At 43.1% G+C, this 20,673-nt stretch overlaps 1 protein-coding gene across 1 annotated transcript; it reads right to left on the bottom strand.

The window, feature by feature from the left end:
• Positions 1–2,801: 2,801 nt before the first annotated feature.
• Positions 2,802–20,014, bottom strand: LOC122945510 (NXPE family member 4-like). Its single transcript, XM_044304575.1, has 6 exons — positions 19,887–20,014; positions 19,447–19,552; positions 13,620–14,353; positions 12,419–12,480; positions 9,398–9,616; positions 2,802–3,349 (listed from the first exon to the last, which is right to left on the bottom strand). Exons 1-6 carry the CDS (start codon positions 20,012–20,014, stop codon positions 2,802–2,804), a joined length of 1,797 nt encoding a protein of 598 aa, XP_044160510.1.
• Positions 20,015–20,673: the final 659 nt, after the last annotated feature.

The raw sequence follows: 20,673 nt of genomic DNA, 5'->3' as shown, positions 1-20,673 counted from the left end.
ACTGCTACCTCTGCACCCCTATAGCTCTGCCCCTGCTTGTACTATGTTCAGGCCAGCTCTGATAGTTCCTTCTCCTGGATTATAGAGCACGTCTACTTCTGGCTTTGCGACCATTTTTTACTGTTCCGATGAATCTAAAAATCTAAAATACAAAATGAAGCAATAGTTTTGAGTTAAAATTTCCTTCTATTTTGTGCACGCAGTTCCTAAGTAGACCAAAGTGTCTCCATGGTAACAGACTACAAAAGAAACCCTGTGAAGTCTGATCCTGCAACCATGTGCTACTCCCTGTAAACTGAAGGGCGTGGTCAAGGCTAAATGATAGGGGGGTGTAAAGGCTAGCCCGTTTGGTCCGATACCACAGAAAAGCAAATTGCTGACACCGTTCCTGCTGGTGACAATAGAAAGGTGTCAGAACATCGCAGCTTGTTGCGTATGGGGACAGTCAGAGCGCCCATGCGGAGTTCTGTTCACCACTAAAAGTGGTTACAATGGGCACATGAGTATTAGAACTGGACCACTGAGCAATGGAAGAGGGCGGCCCGGTCTGATGAATCACATTACATCGTGTGGACGGCCGGGGGCATGTGCGTCACCTGGGGAAGAGATGGCACCAGGTGCACTATGGGGAGAAGGCGGCCTGGTCTGATGAATTACATTACATCATGTGGACGGCCAGGTGCATGTGCGTCACTTTCCTGGGGAAGAGATGGCACCAGGTGCACTATGGGAAGAAGGCATCCTGGTCTGATGAATCACATTATATCGTGTGGATGGCCGCGGGCATGTGCGTCACTTACCTGGGGAAGAGATGGCACCAGGTGCACTATGGGGAGAAGGCGGCCTGGTCTGATGAATCACATTACATCATGTGGACGGCCGAGGGCATGAGCGTCACTTACCTGGGGAAGAGATGGCACCAGGTGCACTATGGGATGAAGGCGGCCTGGTCTGATGAACCACATTACATCGTGTGGACGCCCAGGGGCATGTGCGTCACTTACCTGGGGAAGAGATGTCACCAGGTGCACTATGGGAAGAAGGCGGCCTGGTCTGATGAACCTCATTACATCGTGTGGACACCCAGGGGCATGTGCGTCACTTACCTGGGGAAGAGATGTCACCAGGTGCACTATGGGAAGAAGACAAGCTGGCGGAGGCAGTGTGATGCTCTGGGCAATGCTCTGTTAGTAACCTTGGTTACTGGCACCATGTGGATGTTACACCCCCCCATACCCTCATGGCAGAGGTAAAATGGTGCTTGTTTCCACATCATTTGGTGCCCAGTGTGCATAAACACAACATCATACTGGAGGATTCATCTTAACGCAGGTGTGTCAGTGTAAACTGTTATTGTATTAGCTTGTTGGTACTTGTCTTTGTTGATCTCATAGACTTGGGTTATATACTGCACCTTTTCATTTCTTGTGTATCTCTTGATGATAAAGCGTGGTGTATGAATCTTATAATTACATAGGTGGCACTAGCTGGTGGGCGGCTGTGTGCTGGGTGGCAATGCCTTGTGATGTATGATGGGCACTGAATCAATAGGATGGGAGGAGAAGAATAGTCCGATTCCGGCTGGGTGATCACATGGGGTAGTCAGGTACATCATCATCACGGGACCCTGGTCTCTCTGCACCGATACTGTCCCCGTCTACCCCAGGTGACTGCTGAGGCCAGTGACTGGCTGTAGAGATCACATGGGCTAGCCAGATCGGGGGTGCACCAGCAATGAGGCCAGGTGAGGCGATCGCCTCAGGCAGCACGAGGTAGGGGCCAGAGGGGGGCAGCAGAAGGGCCATGGGCAATGAGCCCTTTTATTGTAGCAAAGGGGTTAGGTTAAGAAATTGACATTGGGGGATGGGGGGGGCGCCGTTTCAGTTTTTGCCTCAGGCAGCAGCAAGGCTAAGTGCTCCCCTGAGCCAGGTACGTTTTGTCTGCAGCCTTTAGATTTTGCTCTCTGCATCGCAAAGGTGAAATTCCGCAGCATCAATCAATAGTCTATGGGTTTAAGATCGACCGGGGAAATTAACGCTACAGAATTTTTCTTAAAATTTTCGCCCGCTTTGCCGGTCCTGTAAAACACTGTGTATTTTCCTTATGCAAATTTGCAGCGTTTACGATCCCATGGGCCCTCTTACACTGGGCACGGATCGGCCCACTTCCTACTAAAGTTCCCTATAATTGCCCCATTCAAAAGTGTCGCCGATCGCACCCTTTGTGTGGCAGCAGCAGGGCGCCCCGTGTAATCAGGGATGTGCCGCCAACAAGATCCAAAGTGAATGTGCAATGAATGATCATCATAACGATCATGCACTCCACATTCATGTTGCATCATGCCATAGGAAAAGCACTGTAAACGAGCAACAATCGGCGACTAGTGCCAAATTATCTATGTATGATGGGACATTGGGTGACCCATTGGTCCCTCAAACATGGTTATCCAGTTCCTTATGGGCCACCAAAAACCAACGGGCCCTGGTTTGCCTGGTGCTGTTGTTACTAATAACATTGAACTAGGGGGCACCTTTGTAACTACCACATAACATAAAATGTATAAACCCCCCTCCTCCGACATTCACCAAGATGGGTCACGTGACACTTTCTTCGTCTTCTCAAACAAGACCATGTATCTATTAAAATATGTGTATACTGAGGTCATAGTCTCCACATAAAAGAGAAGCCACTGTTATAAATAGTACATGGTAGATGGAGGTAGAATGTCTAGAGGTTTTGCATTGGGGCCTTGGACCTTCTAAAAGAAGACATGACCAATGGTTTTCCTTTCTCTTGTTTTATTACGGACAAGCAAAACTAAAAGCTAGACTTATGATACTTTGAAACGTATATCCGGGAGGATGGACAACCACATTGGCCGATGCTACTGTCATGTCCCACGCGTCTACGAATCCCACATTGATTCCTTGGAAAACCTCCCTCAAGACCAAATATTGAGTATAGCCATGGAGGTCTCCTTGCATCTCCACCGGAGAAAAGAGCTCCCTGGTATTCTCCGATTTGATGATAACCTTGGTGTCAGGACTTCTGATGAAGAGATGTTCCACCGCTCTCCGGATATTGAATGCCCGTTTAATGAAAACCTTAATTGGGAAATGTCTGAAGTGTTGCCCCAAGGTAATCATAAAAATAGTGCCCTTCCCCCCTGCACGCTCATCAAGCTGACGACTGGTGTACATGTCCTCCTTGAAGTAGTAGAATGACGGATGTTCTAATGGAAATCCATGTCTTTTATAGGAGATGTACAGATCTTTCTCCAAATTTATAGCTTCCAGAGCTTTGTGCCACTCTGCCCATCCACCGCTGTGGTACCGGAAGTATTTCACTACTGTAGGAGACAGACCAAAAATATGATTATATTGCTTTAAGACATAGACAAAAAATATAATTAACATAACTGTTAGAGATAGACCAAAAATCTGATTAATAAGGCAGTAGGATATAAACCAAAAATCTGATTAATAAGGCAGTAGGATATAAACCAAAAATCTGATTAATAAGGCAGTAGGATATAAACCAAAAATCTGATTAATAAGGCATTAGGATATAAACAAAAATTCTGATTAATAAGGCAGTAGGATATAAACAAAAAATATGATTAACCCGTAGCGGACCCGCGCCGTACATGTATGGCGCAACCGGACGTGACTTAAGGACCATAGCCGTACATGTACGGCGGGAGGTCCGCCGGGCTCTGGGTGAAAATCACAGGGGGGACTGGAGCATGATGGCTGCTCTTACCGACTGGCAGCCATGCCAAGTAAGGGCAGTATCGGCTATTTCGGCTCCCCTGCAGCTCCGTGCTCTCCGATTGGCCGATCAGTGAAGACCGGCACATCGCAGAACTGGAAGCACATGTAAGCTGCGGGGCGGGGGGAGGTCAGGGGGAGGTGGCCGGTGCTGAACTGGTCAGCACCGGTCACTTCCGAGGTGAGGCAGGGGACACCAGTGTTTGGAGTCCCCGCCAGCGCTGCGATTGGCTGTAACAACGCTCCAGCCAATGGCAGTGCTATAGCTGCACAGGAAAGGGCAGAACCTCCCTGCATGCAGCCATTCTAGCTGGTGACTGCATGCTGAGAGGTTCTGTGCTTCTCTGTGCTCGATCTGCTGGGATTTGTGGTTCTACCACAGCTTATACTGCCTTTACTACTCCTGTGTAGAAGAAGACGAAGAACATCCAGAACATCTGCTGCAGTGATTTATTTATTTTTTCTGCATCAGAAGTTCCGGATCCCTAATCCACCCTCCTTCCCAAGCCCTAATCCCTGTCCCTATGCCCCTTCTCCCCCCCTTTTTCTGTGTGCGAGCTGTGAATGCCAAGTGCTGATCAGTCCGTACTTCGCTGCTCAGCACCTGGGCTCTTTTTATTGCCGCAGATATATATATTTTTCATCTCTTCCCTTTTTTTTCAAAGAAGTAATGCGGTAGTTAGAATCATATATATATATGTTAATTTTTAGCTAGTGTTCTTTTTTTGTATCTGCAGTAAATTTTTATATTGCCGTGTCTGCACGAACGCACCAAAGTCCGCTTGCGTGCGTTCTGCAGCCCTGAGCACCAATAAGTACCATTTTGTTTACTGGTCGCTTTTGTGCTCGTTTATTTTTATTTTTTTGAGGTGTAAAAAGTACTTTTAGTGTTAGATAGAGATCTATTTTAGTTAGGTAGTGTTAGTGTAGATTTTTGCACGCACATAATATCTGTGTCCGTGTGCGCTGATCAGAAACATCCCTTTTTCTGACCGGTCTGCTCAGTTTACTGTGCACATATTGTTTTTTTATTTTTTTGTGTAGTTAGTTGTATCTATATATATAGAAATCTATTTAGTTAGGTAGTGTTAGTGTAGGTTTGTGCGTGCATCCAGCAATTTTTTATTTATTTTTTTTCTACTCTTTTCTCTATATTTCAAATTTATAACAAGCCCCTTCACGTGTGAAAACACTACATACACACCCCATACTAAATAAAGTTTTACACATTTCATACAAAACACCCCAATAAAATAAAAATGGCCCGTCCGTCCCAACGAGTTTACTCAGCTGAAGAGGCATACACGTATCTTGCCTCTGATACTGAGTCGGCCAGTGAGGGAGAAGAGGATGCCACTTTCCTCTACCCTCTCATCATTACCATCACCCGCTGATGAAGGACATTCTAGAAGGTGCCCCAGGGTAGCAGCGGAGGCAGCCCCCCAGAGTAACCCCATATGGACCCCACCCCTTGACGATTATTTTGTGGGTAACTCCGGAATACAGATAGACTGTGCGGGCTTCACTGAACAAGATTTTTTCAAAATCTTCTTCTCTGAAGATTTTATAAATTTAATGGTGGCCCAAACCAATTTGCACACCCAACAATTTATAGCTCAGACCCCTACCTCGCCATATGGTAGACCCCTAGGTTGGACCCCAGTAAGTGCAGCAGAAATTATGAAGTTTTGGGGACTTGTGCTGCATATGGGAGTAGTAAAGAACCCAAACGTCAGACAATATTGGAGTTTGGCCATTTTCTACCAGACTCCAATTTACAGTAAGACCATGACCCGGAAGAGTTTTGAGTCATTTCGGTAATTCCTACACTACAACGACAATACACAGTGCCCACCCCAAAATGACCCGACATTTGACCGTCTGTTCAAGGTTAGACCCGTCCTTGACCACTTTAACACCAAGCTTGCTGAGGTGTACACCCCTGATAAAAATGTATGTGTAGATGAGTCCCTGTTACTTTTCAAAGGGAGGGTTAGATTCTGCCAGTACCTGCCTAGCAAACGGGCAAGGTATGGCATAAAAATTTACAAACTTTGTGAGAGTAGCTCCGGGTACACCCACAAGTTCCGCGCATCGATGAGGGGAAATATTCCTGCAGGGAACCCCCAGAATGCCCCCCCATTCTAGGAGTTAGTGGAAAGATTGTGTGGGACTTGCTGCACCCACTGATGGATAGGGGTTACTACCTCTATGTGGATAACTATTATACCAGCATACCCCTATTCAGGTCCCTTACTGCCAGAAGTACTGTGGCTTGCGGCACAGTGCGCAAAAATCAGAGAGGCCTCCCTAGATTCTAGGTAGGACAACCACTGAGAATGGGTGAAAGTTGGGCTCTCCTCCATGAGAACATGCTGGCGGTTAAGTACAAGGACAAGAGGGATGCCCTTTTACTGACCACCGTTCACACAAATACCAGCTCCCCTTCTCCTGTACGAGGTACCACTACCACTGTCCCCAAACCAGTTTGCATCCTGGACTACAATAAACACATGGGAGGCATGGATCTTTCCAATCAAGTTCTGAAGCCCTACAGTGCCACAGGAAAAACAAAAGTGTGGTACAAAAAGCTGACCGTGCACATTGTACAGGTAGCAATGTGCAATGCAGACGTGCTATTTCAATCTGCAGACCACACGGGAACTTTACTTCAGTTCCAAGAGGTAGTTATCAAGGCCCTCATTTTTCAAAGCCAGGCCGAGGAGGGTCCAAGTACTTCAGGGAGTCATGGTGCCCGTGTTGTACCAGGGCAACATTTTCCAGGTCAAGTTCCCCAGACAGGAAGGAAGGGAAGGACCAAAAAAAAGATAAGAAAAGGATAAGAAAACACCATTTACCACTGCGAAACCTGACCTGAAAAGCCTGGCCTGGGCATGCAGGAGTGTTTTAGAATCTACCACACATCCATGGAGTATTAATTTCATCCTTTATGCACCCTGTAATTTTACAACCTTATACCTCTGATTTAGTCTGCATAGCTTACATATCCACTTTTCACCAACCACTACATATTAATTTCTATGAAACACCGGTTAGGTCAAAAGTGCCCTTTCCACCCCTTAAAATGTTCGTACGGGGGTCCACTTTCCAAAATGGGGTCACTTTTTGTTTTGTTTTTTATTTCTGGGGACCTTAGGAATTTTTTTAAATGCAACATGGCACCTACAATTCATGTCTGTTTATTCAGGCCTGCAAAATCCATATTTTTGTTGTTTGCCTCTAGAGCCCATACAGCAGGTTACAAGCACATATGGGGTGTTTTCTGAATGGTGAGAAAATGGGGAACACAACTTGGGGTGCATTTTTTCCTTTAGCCCCTTGTGGAAAAAAAATGGGGTCTGCTAATAATTTATTTAATTTTTTTTCACAAATATGTGCTTAGAAATGCTTTCCAAGTTTTTATGTCTTCTCTGAGACACCTGTTTACTGAAAAGAACCCTTTCTACCACTTAGAATGTTCGTACGGGGGTGCTTATTCTGAAATGGGGTTACTTTCTGGGGTTTTATTATTTCTGGGGACTTCAGGAATTTATGCACCTAAAATTTATGTCTGCCAATTCACGTCAGCAAAATCCATATTTAGCTGTTTTATTCTAGAGCCCTGCCATGCGCCCAGACATCATTTTTTGAGCACATATGGGGTGTTGGCGTATTCGGGGGGAAATGGGGATCAAAATGTGCATTTTGTCCTGTTACCCCTTGTGAAAGTGAAAAATGTGGGTGTAAAGCAACTTATTCTGGAAACATTTTTAATTTTTAATTTTCACAGCTAAGTGTTTCCTAATTCTGGGAAACGCCTGATGGGTCAAAGTGCTCACTACACAACTTGAAATATTCCTTGAGGGGTGTAGTTTCCAGAATGGGGTCACTTTTTGGGGGTTTCCACTCTAGGGATACCTCAGGGTGTATTTATATGTGACATAGCTCCCAAAAGCCAAACCTGCAAAATATGTCCTCCAAAAGCCCTACTGGCGCTATTTGCCTTTTGAACCCCTCCAAAATGCACCCCATCAAAATGTGGGGTGCATTTTGTCCTGTTTCCCCTTGTGAAAGTGAAAAACGTGGGTGTAAAGCAACTTTTTTCTGAAAGAAATAGTCATTTTTCATTTTCACAGCCAAGCGTTTCCTAATTCTGTGAAAAGCCTGATGGGTCAAAGTGCTCACTACACACTTTGAAATATTCCTTGAGAGGTGTAGTTTCCGGAATGGGGTCACTTTTGGGGGGTTTCCACTCTCAGGCCACCTCAGGGTGTCTTCATATGTGACATAGCTCCCAATTACCATTCCAGCTAAATCCGCTCTCCAAAATCCATATGGTGCTCCTTCCACTCTGAAGCCTGCTGTGCGCTCATACATCAGTTTTTGAGCAGACATGGGGTGTTTCTGTAAAATCCTGATTCAGGGTAATATATTTGAGTTTTGTTTGGCTGTTAACACTTGATGTGTTGCAGAAAATTTTTTATTAAAATTTAAAATCTGCAAAAAAAAGTGAAATTTGGAATTTTCATTCCCATTTTCATTTAATTCTCGTGGGGCACCTAAAGGGTTAACCAAGTTTGTAAAATCAGTTTTGAATACCTTGAGGGGTGTAGTTTCTAAAATGGGGTGATTTACGGGTGGTTTTAATATGTAAGCCCCAGAAAATAACTTCATAACTGAACTGGTCCTTAAAAAATTGGGGTTTGGAAATGTTCTTAAAAAATTGAAGATTTGCTTCTAAACTAAAGCCTTCTAACGTCCCCAAAAAATTTAATATAATTTTCAAAATGATCCAAACATGAAATAGACATATGGGGAATGTAAAGTAATTAATATTTTTGGAGTTATTACTATCTATTATAAAAGTAGAGAATTAGAAACTTGATAATTTGATAATTTTTCAAAATTTTGGGTAAATTTGGTCTTTTTTTATAAATAAAAATGAAATTTTTTGACTCACTGTCATTAAGTACATTATGTGATGAGAAAACAGTCTCAGAATGGCCTGGATAAGTAAAAGCGTTTTAAAGTTATTACCACATAAAGTGATACATGTCAGATTTGATAAAAAATGGCCTGGTCCTTAAGGTAAAAATGGCAGGGTCCTGAAGGGGTTAATAAGGCAGTAAGATATAAACCAAAAATCTTATTAATAAGGCAATAGGATATAAACCAAAAATCTGACTAATAAGGCAGTAGGCTATAAACCAAAAATCTGACTAATATGGCAATAGGATATAAACCAAAAATCTGATTAATAAGGCAATAGGAGATAAACCAAAAATCAGACTAATAAGGCAATAGGAGATAAACCAAAAATCTGATTAATAAGGCAATAGGAGATAAACCAAAAATCTGATTAATAAGGCAATAGGAGATAAACAAAAAATCTGATTAGTATGATTTTAGGAGATGCCCCTCACCTCAATTTGGCCTTGAACTAAATAAAGAATAATCAGAGACAGACTAGTGACTAAGTTCTGCATATAAAAGACTGTGGTTGTTAAGAACTGTATCCCTAGCAATCAGATTGTCAGGCATGCCAGTCCCCAAATCCGCCTGTGCTATTAATGTCCCACAATTTGACAATATGAATGTAAAGGCAACCATTTGACCAGACGTCTTACTCTTGATTCCCTCGGTGAAGTACATCATGAACTGACGTAACGTGGAATCTCCAATGAGCAAGAGGTTCTTCCCCTGCAGACATTTCATGAAATCATTCTCCGTCCTATAGAAGGTCATGTTACAATAAACAGGACGCCAGATGTTATTGTAGAAGTATCCACTGGGATAGGGAGAACCCATCCCCGGCTCACATTTTGGCTTTGGGGCTTCGATTAGGTCTGGAAAAAAGACAAGATCAAGAGTATTAAAATATCATCAGTACTTTTCCCTTTAAGGGATTGTCTACTTTCAACAATATCTTCCAATTAGAAGAGTCCCGTGGCCATAAGCTAATCATAGCACACTGGAACTCCCAGTGATGAGCTGTAATTGTATGGAAGAATCTAGCAGAAAATTCCCAACAGCGCCCCCCAGAGGTGACCTTGTGATGTGCTGAGCATGGTAGCCTCTTTTAGCTCTGGTTGGAGGATCAATACATTTTTGGAAACTAGGAAGCCACATTTATGTAATGCAAAAGTAACTGCACCTACTTAACAGCCTACAACAAAGTGTACATTAACAGAAAACATTTTGTCATATATACTGTGGCAATTGTCCACCCAAAAAAAAATAATGCAATTTTACAATGTGTCCATAAGAAGATGGCGGTATTAACTTTACAATATGTCCATCAGAAGATGGTGGTATTCATTTTATGATGTGTTGATCAGAAGAGGACTGTATTCATTTTAACACAAGTAAGAAGGAATCCAGCATGTAAAAATTCTTTCAAGTCGCTTTTGTTTTTATTTTTAGTTCTTAAAAATACATCCAGTGAACATCATCTTCCCTCACCCTCTCGTTGACGCGTTTCGAACAGAATAGTTCTTATTCGTAACAAAACAGTGAACATCATCCTCCCTCACCTTCTTGTTGACGCGTTTCAAACAATATAGTTCTTATTTGTAACAAAACTTTTGTTACGAATAAGAACTATATTGTTTGAAACGCGTCAACGAGAGAGTGAGGGAGGATGATGTTCACTGGATGTATTTTTAAGAACTAAAAATAAAAACAAAAGCGACTTGAAATAATTTTTACGTGCTGGATTCCTTCTTACTTGTGTTGAAAACCAAGGTTGAACTGCAGCTGTCCGTGCAGATGGCAGTATTACCTTTACAATGTGTCCATCAGAAGATGGCGGTATTCATTTTACAATGTGTCGATCACAAGATGTCAGTATTAATTTCACAATGTGTCCATCAGAAGATGGTGGTATTCATTTTACAATGTGTCCATCAGAAGAGGGTGGTATTCATTTTACAATGTGTCCATCAGAAGATGGCGGTATTCATTTTACAATGTGTCCATCAGAAGATGGTGGTATTCATTTTACAATGTGTCGATCCGAAGATGGCGGTATTCATTTTACAATGTGTCCATCAGAAGATGGCGGTATTCATTTTACAATGTGTCCATCAGAAGATGGCGGTATTCATTTCACAATGTGTCCATCAGAAGATGGCGGTATTCATTTTACAATGTGTCCATCAGAAGATGGCGGTATTCATTTTACAATGTGTCCATCAGAAGATGGCGGTATTCATTTCACAATGTGTCCATCAGAAGATGGCGGTATTCATTTTACAATGTGTCCATCAGAAGATGGCGGTATTCATTTTACAATGTGTCCATCAGAAGATGGCGGTATTCATTTCACAATGTGTCCATCAGAAGATGGTGGTATTCATTTTAAAATGTGTTGAGAAATGAGGGCGGTATTCATTTTGTAATGTGTCAAACAAAAGATGTCGGGATTAACTTTACAATGTCTTTAAAAGATGACGGTGTTAATTTTACGACATGTTCATGAGAAGATGCTTTAACTGACAGTTTCAGAAACCTATTCTCGGCTCCTTAGTGGCAAATCCTGTTTTTTGCTGAGAACCTGATATTTAGTTCGACTTTGACTAAAGCCGTCACACCCGAGAACTGTTATGATGCAGTATAACAAGAAGCTCGGCACTCCTGCCATTGAAAACACAAGTGGGAATCATCATTCCTCGTAAATCAAAACAATAAAAGTATTATGTATGCTTTTGCAACAACTGTTTCGTTGCCACAATGCATATGAAATTAAAAAAAACGAAGCAACACGGCAATAAATCTTGAGTTGACCCATAAATCTCCTACAGTATATAGCTGCTAGGCTCGCAGGCCTATGTGTAGTCTGATCCTGCAGTCTTATAGCAGCACAGCAAAACCTTGTATCCGGCTGGTCAACAAAATCTCATGGAGACCCTTGTCTAGTGCGACTGGCAGTGTCCTCAACAGGCCTGAGGGGGATTGATTCTAAATTGGGGGAAGATATCCTAAAACTGGGGAGTGTGTAGATATCACAGGATGGCGCTGCTTCATCACAGTCCACAGCACACGGGATTGTAGGTTTATTTTATGCTGCCACGTAATGATTTGAATAGACATGAAGCCACCAGCTGCATTCTCTACGGCAGTATTTCCCAACCAGTGTGCCTCCAGCTGTTGCAAAACTACAACTCCCAGCATGCCCGGACAGCCTTTTGCTGGGAGTTGTAGTTTTGCAACAGCTGGAGGCACACTGGTTGGGAAACACTGCTCTACGGTGACCCGGATTATGTCTCCAGATTGGGTAAACTGAGCTGCAATACCTAACACAACCCACGGACAAGGGTGGCGCTGTTTTTGGACATGTGCAAACTTTTTCTAACCCTGGAAACCTCTTTTAAGTAAGATAACGCTATCCTCTGAGATCAAAATGAAAGCCTTTAAGAGAAATCACAATTCCTATTTTGGTAGCTGGACTTGTGTATCTACTGTACATACTGCTCCCTCCCCCCTCTCACAGCATACAGTTTCATATATCCAAACTGCAGCTGCATCCCCCTCCTCCCTCCGTTGTGTTCGTTCTTTTACACTAGATGGGTTTTTGGCGAACTGTGAGGTTTATGAACTTTTTGAAAGCACCGTGATGTAAACAGCTATGAACTGTCACAAAAACTTACTTTCACATTTGGTAACAGTTACGGCATCGAATGTTGGGGGGATTTCAACAGCAATATTTGGCCTAAAAAAATAAAAACTGTAAGATTTCACATATGTTCATGTAGTGTCTACATTAAAGGGGTCGTCTCACTTCAGCAAATAGCATTTATTATGTAGAGGAAGTTGATACAAGCCACTTACTAATGTATTGCAATTGTCTATATTGCTTCCCTTGCTGGCTGGATTCATATTTCCATCACATTATACATTATTCGTTTCCATGGTTACGACCACCCTGTAATCCATCAGCAGTGATCATGCATGCACACTATAGGAAAAAGCACTCGGCTATGAGCGCTCCCAAGGTCCCCGGCACCAGAGAAGCCGCCACTTTTTCCTATAGTTTTTCCTATAGCAATCCAGCACGGCCACCGCTGCTGGATTGCAGGGTGGTCGTAACCATGGAAACGAGCAGTGTTAGAAAAATAAATCCAGCCACCAAATGAAGCAATATAGACAATAACAATACATTAGTAAGTGCCTTGTATTAACTTTCTCTACATGATAAATACCTCTTGCTAAAGTGACACAATCCCTTTAAGTCATTTTCAACTGGAAACCATCAGCAAGCAGGGAAGCTACTATTTGCTTTTTCTGTTCTAATTATGATAAGTTGAAAAAATGAAATCTAAATCTGGATGCAACTGTAACGAACCCTTAGCTATCTGTAAGTTATTATCCTCCCCTGGACCCGACTTTTTTTACTTTTACTATATATCTCGATAGGTTCAACTTCTGACACCTTTTTATTTTGCTGATACAGAGCTCCAAATCCCTTGCCTAGATAGCACAGCTAAATTATAAACTACTGTCTACCGGCAACCACCACTAGGGGGAGCTCACTGCATATAGATTTATTATTGAGTCCATTATATTCAGTAAGCTCCCCCTAGTGGTGAAAGCAGGCAGAAAAAATTGTATCATTAAGCTCTTTGCCCATGCCGGGGGTTTGGAGCTCTGTATGAAAAAAAAAAAGATCCGTGACCCCTGTTCTCCTCCGCTACGAAGAGCTCAACCTTCACTAATATTGAGATGGTGCCCTTGTTTAGTGGAAACCCTGTTGACTTGAGATTCTTGTGCTCTGCCTCCCACCAATGTAGTATACATAGAACCAGCTATTGTAAGGAACCCATTAACGACCACACAGAATAGACAATGTACCTCTGAAACATTTCTCTTTCCGCAGCTGTAAGATAGGATACTGGAACATAGTAGCCTCTCATATCTCTCAGGCTTTCACAATTAAAGTTTGGAACTTTGTAGCAATAGTAGGCCTCTTCGTAGAGTTGGTCCTTGTACTCACAGATCTCCTTACCTTCTACTCTCTTGAGTTCAAATCCGCATTCACTTACAGATTCCTTACCAAATGTTTCAAATTTGCCCTCAAAACCAAGAACACCTAGACTGGAATGTCTGGCTCGCCACAAGGCGGCCACCCCTTCACTTGGGTGGAATAAAAGGATGTGGACTTTGACCTTGCCAGCCCAGTACAATGGAAAGAGAACCTGATAGGACCCATTGTTGAAGTCTTTAACAATTCCTGATACAGCAGCACCAAGTTCTGGAGAAAAGAGTCTTGGTCTTATGAAGTCTCCTCCATATGTCTTCCTGTTGCCCAAGTGATCAAACATATCAACCCTCACCACAAAGTCTTCTCCAACACAGTACGTTTTCTGGGGGTTTACAAGGGACACCTTACTCTTCGTTCCACTTGTGGTTGTGTTGAAGTGTGTAAATGTCACTTTGGGGATAAGATTTTCAAGTTTGTCATACATTGCATCTATTTTTGCTTGGAGCTTGGTCTTAGGTGGTGGAGTCACTTCTTTAATTTCTGTAAGATGCTCTTCATCCTTCGGAAGTCTGAGACAATTTTCAAAAACCTGCTGCAACGACTCCTGCAGTTTATGTTCCATGAAACAATAAATATCTGTTATCTACATATATTTATAGTAGCCAAAAACAATTAGCATTTTAAAATGTTTTAAATTTAGTTGTTCCATTATACATGTCAACCTGCACATACAATTCCTAGGGATAACCATCCATCTGCCACATACAATGTGCTTGCAACAAGTCTACTTGATGACTTTCCAATTGGCTTTCATAAGACTTATGTAGAAATGATCCACGATTGGTCTTGGGAGTTGATCACCTCTGACCATTACAATTTCTTGAGCTCCACCTCAAAACCCTCAAATCGCTAAGCATGGGTTCCTCTAGAGGTGGCACTTGTGCAATGACCACCCTCTTGAGCTATGGATGGGGAGTAAAGTGATGGCTTATCTGATTCATTGGTCCTTAATTTTCTGACAGGATTTGTAAGCACTATTAATGGTTTTTCTTGCTTCTCTGTTGATGTTCAGTTATCTTTCCCATAGTCTAGACAAATAAGACAGGCCCAGATAGGATGATGTAGGACCACTGCCTACACCGTGGACCTTCCCTGGACCGTTGTTATTGATTTGGCTGCTGGAGTGAGCACTCGCCCTGGGAGAGGAGACCACCTGGAATAACATAAGTGGTGCTGGACCACTTCGAGCTTGGAGATATGGTAGGCCAACAACCCTAATGCTCTGGAGGGACACTGTATAACCCTGCCAGCCTTCTAGGCCCTGAATACGCTTGCTGAGTGTGTGTACTGGACTGTGCCTGGTGGCCCTGCTGATACAGACGTGGACAAAATTGTTGGTACCCTTTGGTCAATGAAAGAAAAAGTCACAATGGTCACAGAAATAACTTTAATCTGACAAAAGTAATAATAAATTAAAATTCTATAAATGTTAACCAATGAAAGTCAGACATTGTTTTTCAACCATGCTTCAACAGAATTATGTAAAAAAATAAACTCATGAAACAGGCATGGACAAAAATGATGGTACCCCTAACTTAATATTTTGTTGCGCAACCTTTTGAGGCAATCACTGCAATCAAACGCTTCCTGTAACTGTCAATGAGACATCTGCACCTCTCAGCAGGTATTTTGGCCCACTCCTCATGAGCAAACTGCTCCAGTTGTGTCCGGTTTGAAGGGTGCCTTTTCCAGACTGCATGTTTCAGCTCCTTCCAAAGATGCTCAATAGGATTGAGGTCAGGGCTCATAGAAGGCCACTTTAGAATAGTCCAATTTTTTCCTCTTAGCCATTCTTGGGTGTTTTTAGCGGTGTGTTTTGGGTCATTGTCCTGTTGCAAGACCCATGACCTGCGACTGAGACCAAGCTTTCTGACACTGGCTAGTACATTTCTCTCTAGAATTCCTTGATAGTCTTGAGATTTCATTGTACCCTGCACAGATTCAAGACACCCTGTGCCAGACGCAGCAAAGCAGCCCCAGAACATAACAGAGCCTCCTCCATGTTTCACAGTAGGGACAGTGTTCTTTTCTTGATATGCTTCATTTTTTCGTCTGTGAACATACAGCTGATGTGCCTTGGCAAAAACTTCGATTTTTGTCTCATCTGTCCACAGGACATTCTCCCAGAAGCTTTGTGGCTTGTCAACATGTAGTTTGGCATATTCCAGTCTTGCTTTTTTATGATTCGTTTTCAACAATGGTGTCCTCCTTGGTCGTCTCCCATGTAGTCCACTTTGGCTCAAACAACGACGGATGGTGCGATCTGACACTGATGTTCCTTGAGCATGAAGTTCACCTTGAATCTCTTTAGAAGTCTTTCTAGGCTCTTTTGTTACCATTCGGATTATCCGTCTCTTAGATTTGTCATCAATTTTCCTCCTGCGGCCACGTCCAGGGAGGTTGGCTACAGTCCCATGGATCTTAAACTTATGAATAATATGTGCAACTGTACTCACAGGAACATCTAGTTGCTTGGAGATGGTCTTATAGCCTTTACCTTTAACATGCTTGTCTATAATTTTCTTTCTGATCTCTTGAGACAGCTCTTTCCTTTGCTTCCTCTGGTCCATGTCGAGTGTGGTACACACCATATCACCAAACAACACAGTGATTACCTGGAGCCATATATATAGGCCCAATGGCTGATTACAAGGTTGTAGACACCTGTGATGCTAATTAGTGGACACACCTTGAATTAACATGTCCCTTTGGTCACATTATGTTCTGTGTTTTCTAGGGGTACCATCATTTTTGTCCATGCCTGTTTCATGAGTTTATTTTTTTACATAATTCTGTTGAAGCATGGTTGAAAAACAATGTCTGACTTTCATTGGTTAACATTTATAGAATTTTAATTTATTATTACTTTTGTCAGATTAAAGTTATTTCTGTGACCATTGTGACTTTTTCTTTCATTGACCAAAGGGTACCAACAATTTTGTCCACGTCTGTATGTGCAACCACCAAGTTTGCACCACATTATCATATGCCACTAGTAAGCTCTGTGCCACTTTACTGTGGGTAATCAGCAAGCTCTGTGCCTCCATATTGTGTGCAACTGCCAAGCTATGTGCCACCTAACTGTGTATAACCACCAAGCTCTGTGCAACCATACTGTATGTGTAACCACTAAGCTCTGTGCCACTATACAGTGTATAACCACCAACCTCTGTGCACCTATACTGTATGTGTAACCACCAAGCTCTGTGCCACCATACAGTGTATAACCACCAAGCTCAGTGTCTCCACATTGTGTGTGTAACCGCCAAGCTCTGTGTCACCATATTGTATGTAACCACCAAGCTCTGTGCCATAATAATGTGTTTTACCACCAAGCTTTGTGCCACCTAACTGTGTATAACCACCAAGCTCTGTGCAATCATACTGTATGTGTAACCACCAAGCTCTGTGTCACCACATTGTGTGTGCAACCGCCAAGCTCTGTGTCACCATATTGTATGTAACCACCAAGCTCTGTGCCACCATACTGTGTGTAACCACCAAGTTTGTGCACTCTGTGAGAGACTGTAACTCCTTGCCGCAATCTGAGTAAACTGCTGTTGGAGTTTAAACTTGCCGAGTCCACATGAGTAACTGTGCCATCCTTACAAGGGGTACCGTGTTATGGTCGTAGGCCGAACCTATAAGTCTCTGAGCCTCATATAAGCCATCCAGTTCAAGTAGGACTTTTTTCCATCTGGGACTCTACTTTGCATGAATAACAGGGTGATATCTAGGCATTGATGTCCCAACAGATCAACCAGACTGGGGTGTATAAAGAAGTCACAGGTCTAATCTAAAACTCTGAACTGGACACCATATCGATGGTGCAATAACATAAGCTTTGTTACAAGGAGTTTGAAGAATGGCTACCCAAATGGTAGATCGGTAGACTCTTATTGTGAGAATCCACCACTTAACGTGTTGATTTTCTAGCATTCTTTGCTGATTAACATTGCAATTCATCTTTATAATTATTGCAATGGAGGTTCATCACCACCACTTAGAATTAGGGCCACTGTTCATTGTATCTCACCTCAGTTGTCTGATTCCTGGATACTGACTCTCTGACACCTGTCCTGACCTGTGCCTGTTCACTGTACTGCTACTGTGCCGTCTCCCCTGACGACACAGATCTCTGCCTATTCCTGACTATGAGTATTGCCTGATCCCTTGGTGCTTTGCACCAGGGTCTCGGACCCCTGTGGATCCACTGCTAACTATACCGCCATTATTCCAAGAGGCAACAGCCTGGTGGCTCTCCTGCAGTGAAGAGACCCCCAGGACAATGCCCTCATGAATAGCCCAAAGTCAAACTGGACAGTTGGCACAGTGGGTCCACAAACATGTCACCTAACAATAACGATCAGAGCTCAAAATCACCTGCATAGACATAGAAAGAGTTATATGTAAAAATGCAGCTTTCCTGCAGCCACCACTAGGGGGAGCTGAAGAGCTTACCACATAATGCTTAATTATTGAAACCAGTGCGTAGAGAGCTCCCTCTATTGGTGGCTGCAGGAATCCAGATTTTTACCCCTTCTTGACCAGCACCATACATGTACACCGCTGGGCGGGACTTTAAAGATGGTGCCCTTTCGCTAGCGCATTGGGCGCCATAGCCGCCGAGTGCCTGCTGTTTTAAACAGCAAAGACCTGGCACTAATGTATGCAATCGACAATAATATTGATTGCATACTTTTAACCCCATGGCACCTGGGAGCGCAAAAACCCAGAAGCGCACGCACTTCCAGATGAGTCCTAGCTCCCGCTAGCGAGGATTGGGGGAGCCAGAGTGTTTGTGCGGCAGCCTCTGTATTCCTGAACGATATGAGGCTGCCGCACACTAGTTCTTATGGCATTGATGATTGCTTGTTATAGTTTCCTATGGGAACTAGAAAAAAAGTGGGGGAAAAAATTAATATTTTTGAAAAATATAAATATAAAAATTCAAATCACCCACCCTTTCCCCACAATAAATCATGGCCATCGCCGCATGTGAAAATGCACGTACTATTAAAATATAAAAATATTTATCGCATACAGCAAATGGTGAAACAGAGTAAAAAAAAAGTCATTTTTGATTGCTTCACCTCCCACAAAATATTAAATACAAAGTGATCAAAAAGTTAAACACACCTCAGAATGGTATCAATGAAAAATATTATTTTTTTCAAGGTTTTTATGTTTTTTTTCAGTATTAAAACTAGAAAAAACCCAATACATATGTGGTATCACCGTAATCATATTGACCTGGAGAATGAAAGTAAAGCCGTAAAAACAAAAACCATAAAACTGCTGCAGGATTTTTTTCCAGCTCCCCACTACGTGAATGCAATATTAAATGCTGCAATTAGAAAGTGCAACTTGTCCTGCAAAAACACAAGACCTCATATGGGTATGTGAACTGAAAAATAAAAAAGTTATGGCCCCGAAAAGGCAGGGAGTGAAAAAAATAAAAATAAATAAATGCAGAAAGAAGAGAACTTCACACCTATGCAGGGGATTTGGAGCTCTGCATTGGAAACAAGGAACTTTAACTGCTCGGAAAATATAGCAAGACATGAATCAGCACAGATTTTAGGATTTCCCTTAAATAAACCCCATAAATGAGAAATAAAGAAGATGAATTTTCACCTGAAATAGGTTTCGGTACCAAGAGAAGCTCATAATAAATATGGCAGCAATGACCAACGGCAAGTATGTTCTGCAAATGGCTGCAGCTTTGAACCGAGACATCATCCTGCGGAAAGCACGAATGGATGAAGAGAGGTTATGGGACTGGATTGCACTGTGGTGGTCCTCAGTTGCACTTGGTAGATCAGTATACAAGCAGAGATATGGAGCATGCTCGTATAAGCCGTCCTTACCGTGTCTTGCAGTCGTTCTCTTAGATCTAGTAAGACGACATTAACAATAAAGTCATCCTGCTTTTCCTGGATATAAAATCCTGTGTCTTTTTCATCGTAGGAAACAAGATCCTCATGACACGTAGGACAAGTTCCATCTTACGCTTATTTCAAACATAGCTGAACGAGATGAAGCCTGGACTCAATGCAATGATGCCTTTCACTTACCGATCTATCGCTTCATTCAGGAGAAAAAGCCCTTTAAATGCAGGATCAGTTCCGTCCACTACTCTGTGCGCCCTCGGCTCGTCCTGCTTCCTCTGCCAGATCCTCCCTCTCCTTCTTGACGAGATCATGCAGGAAACTGCCTCTGGTTGCAGGGCAGGGCTCAGGTGCCTGCCTCACGTCTTGCAGGTTCTATAGCTGTGAGGAGTCACAACGGCTACGTCTCACTGTGCTGGTATTGCCCGACCAGCATGCGGGATGCGATGTTTAGCTTTTTCTCAATGGTTACCATGGCTGCCGGGACGCTAAAGTCCTGGTTGCCATAGTAGTAGTGGGGAGCGGGGGAGCAGCATACTTACCATCCGTGCGGCTCCCGGGGCGCTCCAGAGTGACGTCAGGGCGCCCCAGGCGCATGGATGACGTGATCGCATGGATCACATGATCCATGCGCATGGGGCGCTCTGACGTCATTCTGGAGCGCCCCGGGAGCCGCACGGATGGTAAGTATGCTGCTCCCCCGCTCCTACTATGGCAACCAGGACTTTAATAGCGTCCTGGCTGCCATAGTAACACTGAAAGCATTTTGAAGACGGATCCGTCTTCAAATGCTTTCAGTACACTTGCGTTTTTCCGGATCCGGCGTGTAATTCCGGCAAGTGGAGTACACGCCGGATCCGGACAACGCAAGTGTGAAAGAGGCCTAAGTGTGAAAATAGCCTCGTACGGATCCGTCCAGACTTTCAATGTAAAGTCAATGGGGGACGGATCCGCCTGAAGATTGAGCCATATT

Source organism: Bufo gargarizans, chromosome 8 (assembly GCF_014858855.1).
Source record: "Bufo gargarizans isolate SCDJY-AF-19 chromosome 8, ASM1485885v1, whole genome shotgun sequence".
Classification (NCBI taxonomy): Eukaryota; Metazoa; Chordata; class Amphibia; order Anura; family Bufonidae; genus Bufo; species Bufo gargarizans.
This window is presented reverse-complemented; position numbering and strand designations above follow the sequence as displayed.